At 49.2% G+C, this 18,527-nt stretch overlaps 2 protein-coding genes across 2 annotated transcripts; both read left to right on the plus strand.

The window, feature by feature from the left end:
* Positions 1-4,972: 4,972 nt before the first annotated feature.
* On the plus strand, positions 4,973-7,968 carry LOC141094400 (microtubule-associated serine/threonine-protein kinase 3-like). Its single transcript, XM_073580197.1, has 9 exons — positions 4,973-5,105; positions 5,196-5,328; positions 5,520-5,685; positions 5,801-5,971; positions 6,207-6,320; positions 6,462-6,574; positions 6,668-6,759; positions 7,167-7,240; positions 7,410-7,968. Exons 1-9 carry the CDS (start codon positions 4,993-4,995, stop codon positions 7,511-7,513), a joined length of 1,080 nt encoding a protein of 359 aa, XP_073436298.1. The 5' UTR covers positions 4,973-4,992; the 3' UTR covers positions 7,514-7,968.
* Positions 7,969-8,131: 163 nt separating this feature from the next.
* On the plus strand, positions 8,132-15,386 carry LOC141094093 (uncharacterized). Its single transcript, XM_073579818.1, has 6 exons — positions 8,132-8,658; positions 9,355-9,428; positions 9,582-9,681; positions 10,042-10,118; positions 10,603-10,695; positions 10,921-15,386. The coding sequence occupies exon 6, from the start codon at positions 12,433-12,435 to the stop codon at positions 13,552-13,554; it is 1,122 nt and encodes a 373-aa protein (XP_073435919.1). The 5' UTR covers positions 8,132-8,658; positions 9,355-9,428; positions 9,582-9,681; positions 10,042-10,118; positions 10,603-10,695; positions 10,921-12,432; the 3' UTR covers positions 13,555-15,386.
* Positions 15,387-18,527: the final 3,141 nt, after the last annotated feature.

Consider the following 18,527-nt stretch of genomic DNA (forward strand, 5'->3'; position numbering starts at 1 on the left):
CATTCCCCCTATTATATCCAGATATTACACAGCAGGGAATAATGGCAGATCACTCTCTACTCCATGTAATGGGACCTGTCAGCACATATTACATATAGGAGTGGTGGGATGACGGTGTAGGACGTTCCCCTATTATATACAGATATTACACAGCAGGGAATAATGGCAGATCACTCTCTACTCCATGTAATGGACCTGTTAGCACATGTTACATATAGGAGTGGTGGGATGACGGTGTAGGACGTTCCCCTATTATATCCAGATATTACACAGCAGGGAATAATGGCAGATCACTCTCTACTCCATGTAATGGACCTGTCAGCACATGTTACATATAGGAGTGGTGGGATGACGGTGTAGGACGTTCCCCTATTATATCCAGATATTACACAGCAGGGAATAATGGCAGATCACTCTCTACTCCATGTAATGGACCGGTCAGCACATGTTACATATAGGAGTGGTGGGATGATGGTGTAGGACGTTCCCCTATTATATACAGATATTACACAGCAGGGAATAATGGCAGATCACTCTCTACTCCATGAAATGGACCGGTCAGCACATTTTACATATAGGAGTGGTGGGATGACGGTGTAGGACGTTCTCCCTATTATATCCAGCTATTAGATAGCAGGGAATAATGGCAGATCACTCTCTACTCCATGTAATGGACCTGTCAGCACATGTTACATATAGGAGTGGTGGGATGATGGTGTAGGACGTTCCCCTATTATATACAGATATTACACAGCAGGGAATAATGGCAGATCACTCTCTACTCCATGGAATGGATCTGTCAGCACATGTTACATATAGGAGTGGTGGGATGACGGTGTAGGACGTTCCCCTATTATACCCAGATATTACACAGCAGGGAATAATGGCAGATCACTCTCTACTCCATGGAATGGGACCTGTCAGCACATGTTACATATAGGAGTGGTGGGATGATGGTGTAGGACGTTCCCCCTATTATATCCAGCTATTACACAGCAGGGAATAATGGCAGATCACTCTCTACTCCATGTAATGGACCGGTCAGCACATGTTACATATAGGAGTGGTGGGATGATGGTGTAGGACGTTCCCCTATTATATCCAGATATTGCACAGCAGGGAATAATGGCAGATCACTCTCTACTCCATGTAATGGATCTGTCAGCACATGTTACATATAGGAGTGGTGGGATGATGGTGTAGGACGTTCCCCTATTATATCCAGATATTGCACAGCAGGGAATAATGGCAGATCACTCTCTACTCCATGTAATGGACCTGTCAGCACATGTTACATATAGGAGTGGTGGGATGACGGTGTAGGACGTTCCCCTATTATATCCAGATATTACACAGCAGGGAATAATGGCAGATCACTCTCTACTCCATGTAATGAGACCTGTCAGCACATGTTACATATAGGAGTGGTGGGATGACGGTGTAGGACGTTCCCCTATTATACCCAGATATAACACACCATGGAATAATGGCAGATCACTCTCTACTCCATGTAATGGACCTGTCAGCACATGTTACATATAGTAGTGGTGGGATGATGATGTAGGACGTTCCCCTATTATATCCAGATATTACACAGCAGGGAATATTGGCAGATCACTCTCTACTCCATGTAATGGACCTGTCAGCACATGTTACATATAGGAGTGGTGGGATGATGATGTAGGACGTTCCCCTATTATATCCAGATATTACACAGCAGGGAATAATGGCAGATCACTCTCTACTCCATGTAATGGACCTGTCAGCACATGTTACATATAGGAGTGGTGGGATGACGGTGTAGGACGTTCCCCTATTATATCCAAATATTACACAACAGGGAAAAATGGCAGATCACTCTCTACTCCATGTAATAGGACCTGTCAGCACATGTTACATATAGGAGTGGTGGGATGATGATGTAGGACGTTCCCCTATTATACCCAGATATTACACAGCAGGGAATAATGGCAGATCACTCTCTACTCCATGTAATGGACCTGTCAGCACATGTTACATATAGGAGTGGTGGGATGACGGTGTAGGACGTTCCCCTATTATATACAGATATTACACAGCAGGGAATAATGGCAGATCACTCTCTACTCCATGTAATGGACCTGTCAGCACATGTTACATATAGGAGTGGTGGGATGATGATGTAGGACGTTCCCCTATTATATCCAGATATTACACAGCAGGGAATAATGGCAGATCACTCTCTACTCCATGTAATGGAACCTGTCAGCACATGTTACATATAGGAGTGGTGGGATGACGGTGTAGGACGTTCCCCTATTATATCCAGATATTACACAGCAGGGAATAATGGCAGATCACTCTCTACTCCATGTAATGGACCTGTCAGCACATGTTACATATAGGAGTGGTGGGATGACGGTGTAGGACGTTCCCCTATTATATACAGATATTACACAGCAGGGAATAATGGCAGATCACTCTCTACTCCATGTAATGGACCTGTCAGCACATGTTACATATAGGAGTGGTGGGATGATGATGTAGGACGTTCCCCTATTATATCCAGATATTACACAGCAGGGAATAATGGCAGATCACTCTCTACTCCATGTAATGGACCTGTCAGCACATGTTACATATAGGAGTGGTGGGATGACGGTGTAGGACGTTCCCCTATTATATCCAGATATTACACAGCAGGGAATAATGGCAGATCACTCTCTACTCCATGTAATGGACCTGTCAGCACATGTTACATATAGGAGTGGTGGGATGATGATGTAGGACGTTCCCCTATTATATACAGATATTACACAGCAGGGAATAATGGCAGATCACTCTCTACTCCATTTAATGGGACCTGTCAGAACATGTTACATATAGGAGTGTGCAGAGAGGGTGGGGGGTCCTCATTCATGTGATGATTGGGGGTTCGCCACCACTTACCTTACATTAATCTATGGATGCACCATACGTCCGTATTATTCCCGTTTACAGACGTCTTGTTATTTCTCCCTTATGTTGCGGTATTATGTATGTAGGATTGATATCGACTAATATATTTTATTTCTTCATCACTTTATCACTATTTTAGTACCATCATCGCTGGCGAATCCCAACAGTGGAATCTGTGGGATCCCGGAAATCCAAGAATCTGCCGGTGTAAGTATTATAGAGCCACAGGGGGTGTCTGTGTATCACCAGATCATGGGGTGTGAGTGACCCGTCCAGTATTATCCCCATATAACCATGGGACGGCTCTGTTCTAAGCGTAGATGACTCCATGGTGTTAGAGAATAGTATTTATAGTAAATGGAATTTGTCACTAGGTTTATGCTGCTGACAGATTCATCCTGAGATGTTTTCCTGCAGCTTCTAGATCTTAGTATTATTTCTTATTCTTTTTTAGGACTTGATGAAATCATTGATCCCGGCAGGAGAGCCGCGTATGAGCGACTATGAGACATCTAAACTGATCGGCAGAGGAGCTTTTGGGTGAGATTTCTGTTCCCATAATCCCCATTTCTCAGGGTTCCCTATGACAATGCTTCAGCCTCTGTGCTCTGTCAGTCAGTGTTATCATAGGGAAACGATCGGAGTCCACATCTCCAGGTCACTATTCAGCTCAGTTATATACCACTGAGCGAACTGTTCTGTAACCAATCAGTCTGTAAGGAAAGGGATGATATAATATACGACACTCCCCGGTCCTAGACCTCCTCTGCTCTTCTGCTGCCTCCTCCACCACAGCTTCCCTGTCCTCCGTATCGATCTTAGATTTTTTGAGGCCCCATTATGGAGCTGATAAGAGTGATTGGCTGCACACGGTCACGTGAGGGGTGACACGATACTGACGGTAATGACATCTGCACCCCCACCCCCCACCATGACCATGTGAGTCCGATCACCGGCCTCAGCAGCAGAAGGGAGAACAGCCAAAGACCGGCACAGAGGACGGAGCACTGCAGTGATGGACAGGGAGGGATTGAGGTCTAATGTGTTTAATTAAATTTTAACTTCTTCCCGCCCCTCCATTTATTCTGCCTCGGGCTGTGGAGAAAGCCAAAAACCATCTTCTTACAATTGGAGCATTTTCAATTTTAACCAATTTTTATTTTTACTGAATCCTATCTACTGGTGGGTTATAGGGAATCTGCCCATGATGAATTTCGGTAGATTCTCTCATCTACAATGTGACCTGGTGAGGGCAGACGTGGCGTGGTGCAGACCTCCCATCATCTATGGAGTGTTATTTCATGGGTTCTTGATGTGGATTTCTAGCTGGCATTAAACATTAGTATAAAAGATCATGGAATGACTTGTGTATATAGACTGTTAATAAGGCTTTATTATAAACCATGTATTCTCCTTCTCTCCAGGGCCGTCTACCTAGTGCGCCACAAAGAATCACAACAGACCTTTGCCATGAAGAAAGTGACCAAGAGGAGCCTGAAAACTCCTATTAGAGTGGACATGGCCTTTCTGGAGCGGGACATCCTAACATTCGCAGATTGTCCCTTTGTGGCCTCCATGCTCTGCTCTTTCCCTACGAGATCTGACCTGTGTATGGTCATGGAGTATGTAGGAAGTAGGACCCGTACCTTGTGTTATATTCAGCCCATGTCTGCTGACATCTTATCACCTCTCACATCATTAAGACTTATCCCCATGGACGGTTACATTCCCACAGAGCATTTACTATAGGTTATCTATTACCATGGTGCCCGGAAAGTCATTGATGTGTGGGATCTCCCTGTCGGTCCGCACTGAGCACATCAGTATCTCCAGCTGTAGACGAGATGTGACATCACTTTATGTCTTAAGTTACTTGGACGACAATTTCATCATGACCTCAGACTAATATTCTGTACATTCTGTCCTTATATATTTTCTCCTGCCCCAATGTTTCCGCTCACTTCTCTTTATAGATCATGGTGTTCTGCTGTATAAACCCCTCACCGGTCATATTTCCTTTCTTCTGTAGGTGGAGACTGTCGGACCCTTCTAAACATGATGGGTCATTTCCCTGTCCCGTTGGCCCGCTTGTACTTTGCAGAAACGGTCCTTGCTGTGGAATACCTGCATGGTTACGGTGTGGTGCACAGAGACCTGAAGCCGGAGAAGTAAGTGCATACCTGTAGTATAACAAAGGGGGGAAGTTATCCCTTATCATCTCACAGTCTATAAAGCTAAAATCATCTTCTCTTTCACAGCCTCCTGATAACATCTGCTGGACATATTAAAATTAGTGACTTTGGACTTTCAAAAGTTGGTGTCATGATACCACACACCAACATCTACAAGCAATCAGCAGAGGACATCTCCAGAGAGTTCCAGGATGAGGAGGTCAGCATTACACACAGGAACTTAGCTTGTTCTGTACAAATCTCATAACTCTATTTTCTCTTCCCCACATTCTTCATTTTTAGAGAGCTTTTCCACTGATATTTTATCTTCACTAATTCTGTTTTTATATCAAGAACTTGTCATAATAATCGTTTCATCGATTCTCATCTCTATCTTCTGTTGGTTTCCAGGTGTGTGGCACCCCGTGGTACACAGCCCCTGAGGTCATCCTGAAGAAAGGCTACGGAAGACCTATTGACTGGTGGTCAATGGGCATTATATTATATGAATTTGTCCACGGCTATACACCATTTGATGGGGATTTCCAAACTGGGCTGAATGAAAATATTGTCGGTGGTAAGTAGAATAATCCCATCATTGCTTTGCCTGGTTACATGGCTTTAGTTATTACTTTGCTTTACATTATAGTCCAATACAGAGGATTTATTTTCTGTAACTTTCTATATAACAGGAGATATAATTTGGGATACTTATCAAGCTACTCTATCCGATGATCAGGACCCCATCACTCAGCTGCAGGACCTCATCACTCAGCTGCTCAGTATAAATCCTGTGGATAGCCTTCTGCAGGATCTCATCAGTCAGCTGCTCAGAGCAAATCCTGTGGATAGACTTGGGACAGGTAACAGATACAATAATATCAATATTCCCTTGTTACACCGAGGACGTGTCACTCATGTCCATGAGGATCATTACTTCTCTATCAGCTTCTTCATTTATAGTTCTCCCTACTAAGATTTTCATTCTATTTCCTACATGTCTTCTCAGTTGTGTAATTAGTTCTAATTAAGATAAACTGTACAGATATGAAGCTGTCTCTGACAATGTCCGAATCACTTTTGTTTTCCTTTATCCAGGAGGAGCTTTTGAGGTCAGGGGTCATCCGTTTCTTGTTGACTTAGACTTTGATTCCCTTCTAAGTCAAAAGCTAGAGTACGTTCCTCAGCTTGTGGATACCAGCTTATTTACCAGTAAGTAGAAGGAGGCGTCATCTAGACTAAGTGTCTATTTGTCTCGTCTTCCTTATTTTGTGACAATTGGTTCCCATTAATAAATGGTGACTCTATTATACTGACAATCTCTAATAACACTTCGTTACCTATGTCTTGCAGACCTTTGGGATATGAAGAAACATCTGGTCTCAGAGGATGAGAAGGCCACAAGTGAGGACAATGAGAGCCTTGACTTCAAAAATTTTACAACATCTTCTGAAAGGCTTTCTAAAGTAAGTATGTGATTAATAAATCACAAATATGTATAAAAAGACCTATGAAGGTAGACATACAATTATTTAATATCTTATTGCTTTCGCATGTAGCTCCTTACCACCGTTACCCAAATGAAGATTAATGAGAATCCCAAGTCTTCTCTAGATCGTACCCTAGATTCCAGCACAAATATCTCAGAAATGTGAGTAGATTATGGGGCTATTACTGGGAGCTCTAGGCTGATGTATGTGCACAACACCAAATATAGGACATAAATATCATAATATCAAATGCAACATCCACCATCCCATGGTTAGCAGTCAATGTGCTTTTGGCCTTAGTAACTGCTGGTGATAACAGCCTATGATCGAGGCCAGTCATGCATTTTTAGAACTGCCCACACTGTAGGAGAGATGTATTATTATATGCCAGATATTCATGGTAGTTGTTTTCCACTCCACTCGATAAAAGTTAGTTTTGAGCAGAAGACCTTCCCCACTATGGCAGTCATATGTCCTATTAGGCCTTATAATCGGTGTTCTTATAGTGAGACAACCCCTTTTATAATGCGTTTACTTGTGATTTACGTGTTTTTCTTCTTCCAAACAGGCAGAAAGAATCTGTTCCCATATCTGAGAGCGACGACGCTATTTGTTTCTTGCCATTCTTGTTCCAACTGTCAGGTATGTCCGTGTCTACAGCACCTACAATGGGAATTTTGACTTCAAGGCTCCAATATTTCCACATGGTTTTTCTGTAATAGATCTCTTATGTTTTCCATATTTCATGTATAAGTGGTGACTATGTTATACTGACAACCTCTAATAACACTTCATTACCTATGTCTTCTAGATCATTCTGAGATGAAGAAACATCTGGACTCAGAGGATAAGGAGGATCCCGAGTCCCCACCAGAGTGTGCACCAAAATCTAGCACAAATGTCTCAGAAAAGTAAGTAGCTTATGGGGTCATTACTGGGAGCTCATCACCAAATATAGGACATAAATACCATAATATCACATGCAGCATCCACCATCCCTTGGTTAGCGGTCATTGTGCATTTGGCCTTAGTAACTTCTGATGATAACATCCCATAATTGTGGATGGTTATGCATTTTTAGTGCTGCCCACAACACTGTAGGAGAGATGTCGTATAATATGCCAGATATTCTTGGTACTTGTTTTCTGCTCCGCTCTATAAAAGTTAGTTTTGAGCAGAAGACCTTCCCCACTATGGTAGTCATATGTCCTATTAGGCCTTATAGTCGGTGTTCTTATAGTGAGACAACCCCTTTTATAATGCGTTTACTTGTGATTTACTTGTTTTTCTTCTTCCATACAGGCAGAAAGAATCTGTCCTCATATTTGATAGTGATGATTCTGCTTTTCTCTTGCCATCCTTGTTCCATCTATCAGGTATGTCCATGTCTACAGCACCAACAATGTGAATGTTGTCTCCAAGGCTCAAATATCTCCACATGGTTTTTATGTTTTCCATATTTCATGTATAAGTGGTGACTATGTTATACTGACAACCTCTAATAACACTTCATTACCTATGTCTTGTAGATCATTCTGAGATAAAGAAACATCTGGACTCAGAGGATAAGGAGGATCCCGAGTCCCCACCAGAGTGTGCACCAAAATCTAGCACAAATGTCTCAGAAAAGTAAGTAGCTTATGGGGTCATTACTGGGAGCTCATCACCAAATATAGGACATAAATACCATAATATCACATGCAGCATCCACCATCCCTTTGTAAGCATCGTTCCTATTCTGCTGTGTTCCGGACTTTGCCCTTACTGTTGCCCTTAAGCCTGGCTTCGTTCGGCCATACTGGTTCCTGTGACATCACCGCCTGTTGGTCCCGCCCGCCGGGTTTAAATGGCTTCCTGGACGTGACTACCTTGCTTGTATATCTCGTTCTGTACCTGATCTGCTAGCTGGGAGTTGCACGCTGTGCTACCTCCTTCCTTCCTGCTGAATCCACCTGGATTACCTGCTGCCTAACTGCCGCTGCCTGAACCTTCTGACGGTGTCGGCCTGAAGGCTCCTTCCAGCCCTGCCTCCACCGCTCACCGCTACTACAGCACTCACGGTATGCGCTGAAGATCTTGACTGCTGTGTGCGTTCCACCTGAGAGACTATCACTGCTACCTTTGCACATCCAGTATCAATTACCTAGTGACTTTCTCTGCCACTGCACTGTGCCCGAAGATTCCCCTCCCGCAAGGGAGAGGGCTAAGTGACTGTCCTTGCCTGCATTCTTAAGACTGTGTCTGCTTACATCTACATAGTGCTGGTGTACAACTTGCTATCTACTGGACTGAGTTCTGCTGCTGTTACCACTGCTGTCATTATCTGGCTCCGCCAGCACCTGTGCTGTTCTGTGCTGCTTGTTTAATACAAACTACTTTCACGTATACCTGTGTCTGTGACTCTATCATCTAGCCACTGTCTTCATAGAAACCTACTATACATCATTACACCCTTGGTTAGCGGTCATTGTGCATTTGGCCTTAGTAACTTCTGGTGATAACAGCCCATAATTGTGGATGGTTATGCATTTTTAGTGCTGCTCACAACACTGTAGGAGAGATGTCGTATAATATGCCAGATATTCTTGGTACTTGTTTTCTGCTCCGCTCTATAAAAGTTAGTTTTGAGCAGAAGACCTTCCCCACTATGGCAGTCATATGTCCTATTAGGCCTTATAGTCGGTGTTCTTATAGTGAGACAACCCCTTTTATAATGCGTTTACTTGTGATTTACTTGTTTTTCTTCTTCCATACAGGCAGAAAGAATCTGTCCTCATATTTGATAGTGATGATTCTGCTTTTCTCTTGCCATCCTTGTTCCATCTATCAGGTATGTCCATGTCTACAGCACCAACAATGTGAATGTTGTCTCCAAGGCTCAAATATCTCCACATGGTTTTTATGTTTTCCATGTTTCATGTATAAATGGTGACTATGTTATACTGACAACCTCTAATAACACTTCATTACCTATGTCTTGTAGATCATTCTGAGATAAAGAAACATCTGGACTCAGAGGATGAGGAGGATCCCGAGTCCCCTCCAGAGTGTGCACCAAAATCCAGCACAAACGTTTCAAAAAAGTAAGTAGATTATGGGGTCAATACTGGGAGCTCATCACCAAATATAGGACATAAATACCATAATATCACATGCAGCACCCACCATCCCATGGTTAGCGGTCATTGTACATTTGGCTTCAGAAACCATTGGTGATAACAGCCCATATCTGCGGCCGGTCGTGCATTTTTCGTGCTGCCTACACTGTAGGAGAGATGTAGTATTACATGCCACACACTCTTAGTAGAAGGTAGCGTTGAGCAGAAGACCTTCCCCACTATGGCAGTCATATCTCCTATTAGGCCTTATAGTCGGTGTTCTTATAGACAACCCCTTTTATAATGCGTTTACTTGTGATTTATGAGTTTTTTTCTTCCTAACAGGCAGAAAGGATCTGTCCCCGTATCTGATGGAGACAACGACGCTATTACCATCTTACCATCCTCGTCCCCACTATCAGGTATGTCCATGTCTACAGCAACAACAATGTGAATGTTGACTTCAAGGCTCCAATATCTCCACATGGTTTTTCTGTAATAGGTCTCCTTTGTTATTTATGTTGCCCATGGGCCCATACTGCATCTCTATTTCACTAATTTTGCACAGGAGCTTTTTTCATGGATTCTGTGAGATACGTTGTGGGATCCAATAACCTACATCATCATAAGGCGACATTGTCTCCTATAGTAGAATATCGCTCATCAGTGATGCACCACATGGCGGCACACAGGGCGCTTACTGCTCTATATCAGTGACACATCTAATGCCCCCTCAGATGGGATTATGTACATTATATAGGACTTATTCTGCCCTATTATGATATAATACCAGATTATCAGGACTACAGGAGACAGGACTAGAACAATCCTACTATATACAGGAGACAAAGCAGATCCCATTAGGATATGGCGTTACTGAGGTTTTGTTTTTTACTTTCTGATCAGAATTTCCAGCTCAGACTGAAAGAATATCTGCAACAAATCTGAGTAAAGAAGAAGAAAAAACAGAAAATGGGAAAAAGGGGAAAAAGAGACGAGGTAAGTGTGAGAATCGGCTCCATGTTGTGTCATATCAGTGAGAATCATTCATGTGGAGCAGATGTCATCTGTCAGTGATGGGATTATCACATGTATGATGGCTGACAATGACCCCTGACCTCTGTGTGATAATATTCCTCTGCCGTCCGGCCACAGTGACCGCACAGTAGTATCATGTCCGATGGAGTCCCATCCCTTACATTATATTCACTTCTCTTCTCATAGGCTCCATCTTCCGCCGGATCTTATCATCCTGCCGGCGCGGATTATCCAGGGCTGCTCGAGTATTTGCTTGTTGTCACTGTTGCCCTAGAACCATCTGAAAGACAGGAAACCTAAGCATCCAGCGCCCTGAAGTCCAGCAGATCCACCATCACTGCTGGACACAAAAGCGGGACTAACTCCTAGCCGCGGTTTACGGACCAAACATTGGGCATGGGCAGGGCCTTGGGGGCAGATCCCAAGTGCGCTCAACCATGTGAAATTGGAACCATGGAAAAGTTGACCAGCGATTTCTCATCTTTACAACAAAATTTACAAAACCATTTTTTAGCGACCACCTGACATTTGAAGTCACTTTGAGGGGTCTATATGGCAGAACATACCCAAAAGTGACAACATGCTAAAAACTGCTCCCCTCAAGCTACTCAAAACTACATTCAAGAAGCTTATTAACCCTTCAGGTGCTTCACAGGAACTAAAGCAACGTGGAAGGAAAAATGGACACTTTAATTTTTCCAACAAAAATGTTCTTTTAGCATCAATTTTTTCATTTTCACATGGTCAACAGGATAAAATAGTTCGTAAAATTTGTTGGGCAATTTCTCCTGAGTACACTGATACCTCATATGTGGTCATAAACCACTGTTTGGGCGCACGGCAGGGCCCAGAAGGGAAGGAGCGCCATTTGACTTTTTGAAGGGAAAATATGCTGGAATATTTAGTGGTTGCCATGTCACGTTTGGGGAGTCCGTGTGCCTAAACATCGGAGCTCCCCCACAAGTGACCCCATTTTCGAAACTAGATCCCCAAGGAACTTATCTAGTTGCATAGTGAGTACTTTGAACCCCCAGGTGCTTCACAAATTGATCCATAAAAATGAAAAAGTACTTTTTTTTCACAAAAATGTTCTTTTAGCATCAATTTTTTCATTTTCACATGGGTAACAGGATAAATTGTATCCTAAAATTTGTTGGGCAATTTCTCCTGAGTACACCGATACCACATATGTGGTCATAAACCACTGTTTGGGCGCACGGCAGGGCCCGGAAGGGAAGGAGCGCTATTTGACTTTTTGAATGGAAAATTAGCTACAATCATTAGCGGACACCATGTCATGTTTGCAGAGCCCTTGATGTGCCTAAACAGTGGAAACCCCCCTCAAGTGACACCATTTTGGAAACTAGACCCTCCAAGGAACTTATCTAGATGTGTGGTGAGAACTTTGAACCCCTAAATGCTTCACAGAAGTTTATAACGCAGAGCCGTGAAAATAAAAAATCATTTTTTTCCCACAGAAATGATTTTTAGCCAGCAATGTTTAATTTTCACAAGGGTAACAGGAGAAATTGGACCCCAAAACGTGTTGTCCAATTTGTCCTGAGTACCCTAGAACCCCAAATGTGTGGGGAACCAGTTTGGGCACACGTCGGGGCTCGAAAGGGAAGTAGTGCCGGTTTGGAATACAGACTTTGATGGAATGGTCTGCAAGCGTCATGTTGCGCTTGCAGAGCCCCGATGTGCCTAAACAGTAGAAACCCTCCACGTGACACCATTTTGGAGACTAGATTCCCCAAGGAGCTTATCCAGATGTGTGGTGAGCAATTTGAACCCCAAAGTGCTTCACAGAAGTTTATTATGCAGAGCCGCAGAGCACCACCTCCTCCTGTGGCTCACAGCCTGCATCCACCAGCACCACCTCCTCCTGTGGCCACAGCCTGCATCCACCAGCACCACCTCCCTCCTGTGGCGCACAGCCTGCATCCACCAGCACCACCTGCTCCTGTGGCTCACAGCCTGCACCCACCAGCACCACCTCCTCCTGTGGCTCACAGCCTGCACCCACCAGCACCGCCTCCTCCTGTGGGTCACAGCCTGCATCCACCAGCACCACCTCCTCCTGTGGCTCACAGCCTGCACCCACCAGCACCACCTCCTCCTGTGGCTCACAGCCTGCACCAACCAGCACCACCTCCTCCTGTGGCTCACAGCCTGCACCCACCAGCACCACCTCCTCCTGTGGCCACAGCCTGCATCCACCAGCACCACCTCCCTCCTGTGGCACACAGCCTGCATCCACCAGCACCACCTCCTCCTGTGGCTCACAGTCTGCACCAACCAGCACCACGTCCTCCTGTGGAGCACAGCCTGCATCCACCAGCACCACCTCCTCCTGTGGCTCACAGCCTGCATCCACCAGCACCACCTCCTCCTGTGGGTCACAGCCTGCATCCACCAGCACCACCTCCTCCTGTGGCTCACAGCCTGCACCCACCAGCACCACCTCCTCCTGTGGCTCACAGTCTGCACCAACCAGCACCTCCTCCTCCTGTGGAGCACAGCCTGCATCCACCAGCACCATCTCCTCCTGTGGGTCACAGCCTGCATCCACCAGCACCACCTCCTCCTGTGGCTTACAGCCTGCATCCACCAGCACCACCTCCTTCTGTGGCTCACAGCCTGCACCCACCAGCACCAGCTCCTCCTGTGGCCACAGCCAAACACACATTGTCCTGCCCAATATTGTGGGCAAACATAAACACTGTCCCACTAACTAGCCAACCAATCTTTTATTTTCCAGGATGGAATGTGGGACCAAACAAACAAGACAGATGTGCTTTTCTCAATGAGGCCGTTTGATTTGGAGATGTCTGCACAACAACCTCATACCCCAGAACCGCACCATCAGGCTGGTGTTTTAGGTTCTGAAATACATTTTCAACCAGAGACTCGAAACCATGGGATTTTGCCTGATTTGAGTGAAGTGAATGGTGAAAACGTGGGGCAAACCCGCAGAGAATTGACATGCAGATTATTTTCTGCACCAGAACTGCAAAAAATACTCAACATGTGCACGACACGTCAGGCTTCTCATTCACTTTGCTGGCGCCAGGTTTTGTCACAAATGCGGGCCAAAAAACGCACCAAATCTGCAACGTGTGCACACAGCCCTATAGGTACGAGCGATAGCCGCAAAAAGTACGGATACACTGGTACGAGAAAAAGCATTGTGTGATCGAGGCCTAAGGTGTAAGTAGTAATGCCGTATAATACAGATATAGAGTAAATGTGCAGGACGTATACACGGACGGCTGGTGCACTATTTGCTGCAGGTTTCTGGAGGATTTGCCTTGTGACATAAGGGCGCTTCACAGCTACTTATATTATTTCTGTATAATCTCTTCCCTTCTTATATTCTGTAATGTTTTTAGTTCTTAGCTTCTTGGAGAAGGCAAAGTGCGCATCAGAATACATCTAGCCTTCTTTCTGTGTTGTATAATGTGAGTTTTCTCCTCCTTTTCCTGTCGTCAGTGTTGCGCTGTTTTCCTTAGTTTATGTTTTGTATTATGGAGCTATAAGATCATTTTCTGCCTCGTCTGTTCCTTCATTCCATCTTATTTAGACTGAATGTGATTTTCAGACACTTTATGGAGCTCGGCATTTTCTCTCGCATCCCCGTTATTTCTGCCATTTATAAACTTATGATTCAGGTTTAGTATTTTTTGTGATTTCAGTATTTTGATGAAATTTACCCATAAATTGCTGATTTTTGCCTCTATTCTGTCTTTTGCGCTGTTATTTCCTCTCGTCGCCTCCTTCGCTCCTGGAGGAGCTCTGTAATTACTCATTATTTCAGTGTGGTCACTCCGGTGCCATCATTTGATGCTGATATTGATCATTTACGATCACTTTTTCTCCTCTGCGGCATTTTCCCCTCATCTCCGCGGTTTCCTGATTTATAACAGCGCATTTCTTCATACTTTTTACAAGAAATCTTAGAAAATTGAGATTCTGTGCTTTTCTGCTATCGTGGAGCCCTAAACTAGCACTACAGATCTCCTGACACGATTACTGTCCGTATACAGCGCTCAGACACCGCTCTGACTGACTTTCTTCACAGGAACCATCTTTTGTGAGGTAATTTCACCTCATGGCATCACTAAAACCCTACACCATATTCCCACTAACGCCATTCACAGCAAGGAGTGCTGTCTGCTATCTCGGCTTTGCTGTGTAATGGCGTCACAGACAAGTTTCCCGCCCTCACACAGCTCAGCTACCCTCCTCTGCGTCCTCTCTACATCACAGCTGTGATCAGAAATGGCGCCGTCCCCTTCACATCGCTCCTTTTATACCAACAGTGGACAGCGACACCTAGTGGCAGGAGAACGAACTGGAAGCTATTACACGGTGTACTACAGGAGCTTCCGTGACGTCATGCCCATGTGACCAGGCTGTTATGTGGCTGCTGTACATGGAGGAGGTGAGAGAGGGGCGGGGTCTGTGTGATAATCCGGCCCCTACAGTCATCGGGAGGGGGGCCCACTCACCTTGTGTCTGGGATTATGCAGCTCAACAACATCACGGAGGGCTCTGCTGCCCAGCCTGCGTCCCGCCAGCCCCGCACACTGATACCTGGCTGCACCCCGCCGGGCCCCGCGCACTGATACCTGGCTGCACCCCGCCGGGCCCCGCGCACTGATACCTGGCTGCACCCCGCCGGGCCCCGCACACTGATACCTGGCTGCACCCCGCCGGGCTCCGCACACTGATACCTGGCTGCACCCCGCCGGCCCCGCACACTGATACCTGGCTGCACCCCGCCGGCCCCGCACACTGATACCTGGCTGCACCCCGCCGGCCCCGCACACTGATACCTGGCTGCACCCCGCCGGCCCCGCACACTGATACCTGGCTGCATCCCGCCGGGCCCCGCGCACTGATACCTGGCTGCACCCCGCCGGGCCCCGCGCACTGATACCTGGCTGCTCCCCGCCGGGCCCCGCACACTGATACCTGGCTGCACCCCGCCGTCCCCGCGCACTGACACCTGGCTGCTCCCCGCCGTCCCCGCGCACTGACACCTGGCTGCTCCCCGCCGGCCCCGCACACTGATACCTGGCTGCACCCCGCCGGCCCCGCGCACTGATACCTGGCTGCACCCCGCCGGCCCCGCGCACTGATACCTGGCTGCACCCCGCCGGCCCCGCACACTGATACCTGGCTGCACCCCGCCGGCCCCGCGCACTGATACCTGGCTGCATCCCGCCGGCCCCGCGCACTGACACCTGGCTGCACCCCGCCGGCCCCGCGCACTGATACCTGGCTGCATCCCGCCGGCCCCGCGCACTGATACCTGGCTGCATCCCGCCGGGCTCCGCACACTGACACCTGGCTGCATCCCGCCTGGCCCCGCGCACTGACACCTGGCTGCACCCCGCCGGCCCCGCGCACTGATACCTGGCTGCATCCCGCCGGCCCCGCGCCCTGATACCTGGCTGCACCCCGCCGGCCCCGCGCCCTGATACCTGGCTGCATCCCGCCGGGCTCCGCACACTGATACCTGGCTGCACCCCGCCGGCCCCGCGCCCTGATACCTGGCTGCATCCCGCCTGGCCCCGCGCACTGATACCTGGCTGCACCCCGCCGGCCCCGCACACTGATACCTGGCTGCACCCCGCCGGCCCCGCGCCCTGATACCTGGCTGCATCCCGCCTGGCCCCGCGCACTGATACCTGGCTGCACCCCGCCGGCCCCGCGCCCTGATACCTGGCTGCACCCCGCCGGCCCCGCACACTGATACCTGGCTGCGCCCCGCGCACTGACACCTGGCTGCTCCCCGCCGGCCCCGCACACTGATACCTGGCTGCACCCCGCCGGCCCCGCACACTGATACCTGGCTGCACCCCGCCGGCCCCGCGCCCTGATACCTGGCTGCATCCCGCCTGGCCCCGCGCACTGACACCTGGCTGCATCCCGCCGGCCCCGCGCACTGATACCTGGCTGCATCCCGCCGGCCCCGCGCACTGATACCTGGCTGCATCCTGCCGGGCCCCGCACACTGATACCTGGCTGCATCCCGCCGGCCCCGCGCACTGATACCTGGCTGCATCCTGCCGGGCCCCGCACACTGATACCTGGCTGCATCCTGCCGGGCCCCGCGCACTGATACCTGGCTGCATCCCGCCGGGCCCCGCGCACTGACACCTGGCTGCATCCCGCCGGGCCCCGCGCACTGACACCTGGCTGCATCCCGCCGGCCCCGCGCACTGATACCTGGCTGCATCCCGCCGGCCCCGCGCACTGATACCTGGCTGCATCCCGCCGGGCCCCGCGCACTGATACCTGGCTGCATCCCGCCGGCCCCGCGCACTGATACCTGGCTGCATCCTGCCGGGCCCCGCGCACTGATACCTGGCTGCATCCTGCCGGGCCCCGCGCACTGATACCTGGCTGCATCCTGCCGGGCCCCGCGCACTGATACCTGGCTGCATCCTGCCGGGCCCCACGCACTGATACCTGGCTGCATCCTGCCGGGCCCCGCGCACTGATACCTGGCTGCATCCTGCCGGGCCCCGCGCACTGATACCTGGCTGCATCCTGCCGGGCCCCGCGCACTGATACCTGGCTGCATCCTGCCGGGCCCCGCGCACTGATACCTGGCTGCATCCTGCCGGGCCCCGCGCACTGATACCTGGCTGCATCCTGCCGGGCCCCGCGCACTGATACCTGGCTGCATCCTGCCGGGCCCCGCGCACTGATACCTGGCTGCATCCTGCCGGGCCCCGCGCACTGATACCTGGCTGCATCCTGCCGGGCCCCGCGCACTGATACCTGGCTGCATCCTGCCGGGCCCCGCGCACTGATACCTGGCTGCATCCTGCCGGGCCCCGCGCACTGATACCTGGCTGCATCCTGCCGGGCCCCGCGCACTGATACCTGGCTGCATCCTGCCGGGCCCCGCGCACTGATACCTGGCTGCATCCTGCCGGGCCCCGCGCACTGATACCTGGCTGCATCCTGCCGGGCCCCGCGCACTGATACCTGGCTGCATCCTGCCGGGCCCCGCGCACTGATACCTGGCTGCATCCTGCCGGGCCCCGCGCACTGATACCTGGCTGCATCCTGCCGGGCCCCGCGCACTGATACCTGGCTGCATCCTGCCGGCCCCGCGCACTGATACCTGCGGCCAATACAACCCGGGCAAGTCACCTGTCCGGCGGCTGCGGGAGGTGAGAGACCAAGACCTGCATCGGGAGAGGATGTGGCGGCTGAGTGCGGTGCAAGCTGTGAGATGGAGCTGAGCTGGATGTGTGCGTGACGCGGGAGCTGCAATATGTCGGGATAGTTATATGTGTCCATGTGACGGCACCAGAGATGTGTGTGTCTACAGAATGTGTATCCGCATCTGCCTCCGTATCTCCCTGTGCCTCCGTATCCGCTTCTCTGCGTGTGCGCTCATTTGCCTCCGTATTCGCCTCTCTGCGTGTGCGCCCGTCTTCCCCCGTCTCCGCCTCTCTGCGAGTGCGCTCGTCTGCCTCCGTGTCTGCTTCTCTGCATGTGCGCTCTTCTGCCTCCGTATCCGCCTCTCTGCGTGTGCACCCGTCTGCCTCCGTATCCGCTTCTCTGCATGTGCGCTCGTTTGCCTCCGTATACGCCTCTCTGCGTGTGCGCCCGTCTGCCCCGTATCCGCCTCTCTGCGTGTGCGCTCATCTGCCTCCGTATCCGCCTCTCTGTATGTGCACTCGTCTGCCCCGTATCCGCCTCTGTGTGTGCGCTCATCTGCCTCCGTATCCGCCTCTCTGCGTGTGCACTCGTCTGCCCCGTATCCG

This window comes from Dendrobates tinctorius, unplaced genomic scaffold (genome assembly GCF_039654945.1).
Source record: "Dendrobates tinctorius isolate UK_male_01 unplaced genomic scaffold, ASM3965494v1 ptg000063l, whole genome shotgun sequence".
Lineage (NCBI taxonomy): Eukaryota > Metazoa > Chordata > Amphibia > Anura > Dendrobatidae > Dendrobates > Dendrobates tinctorius.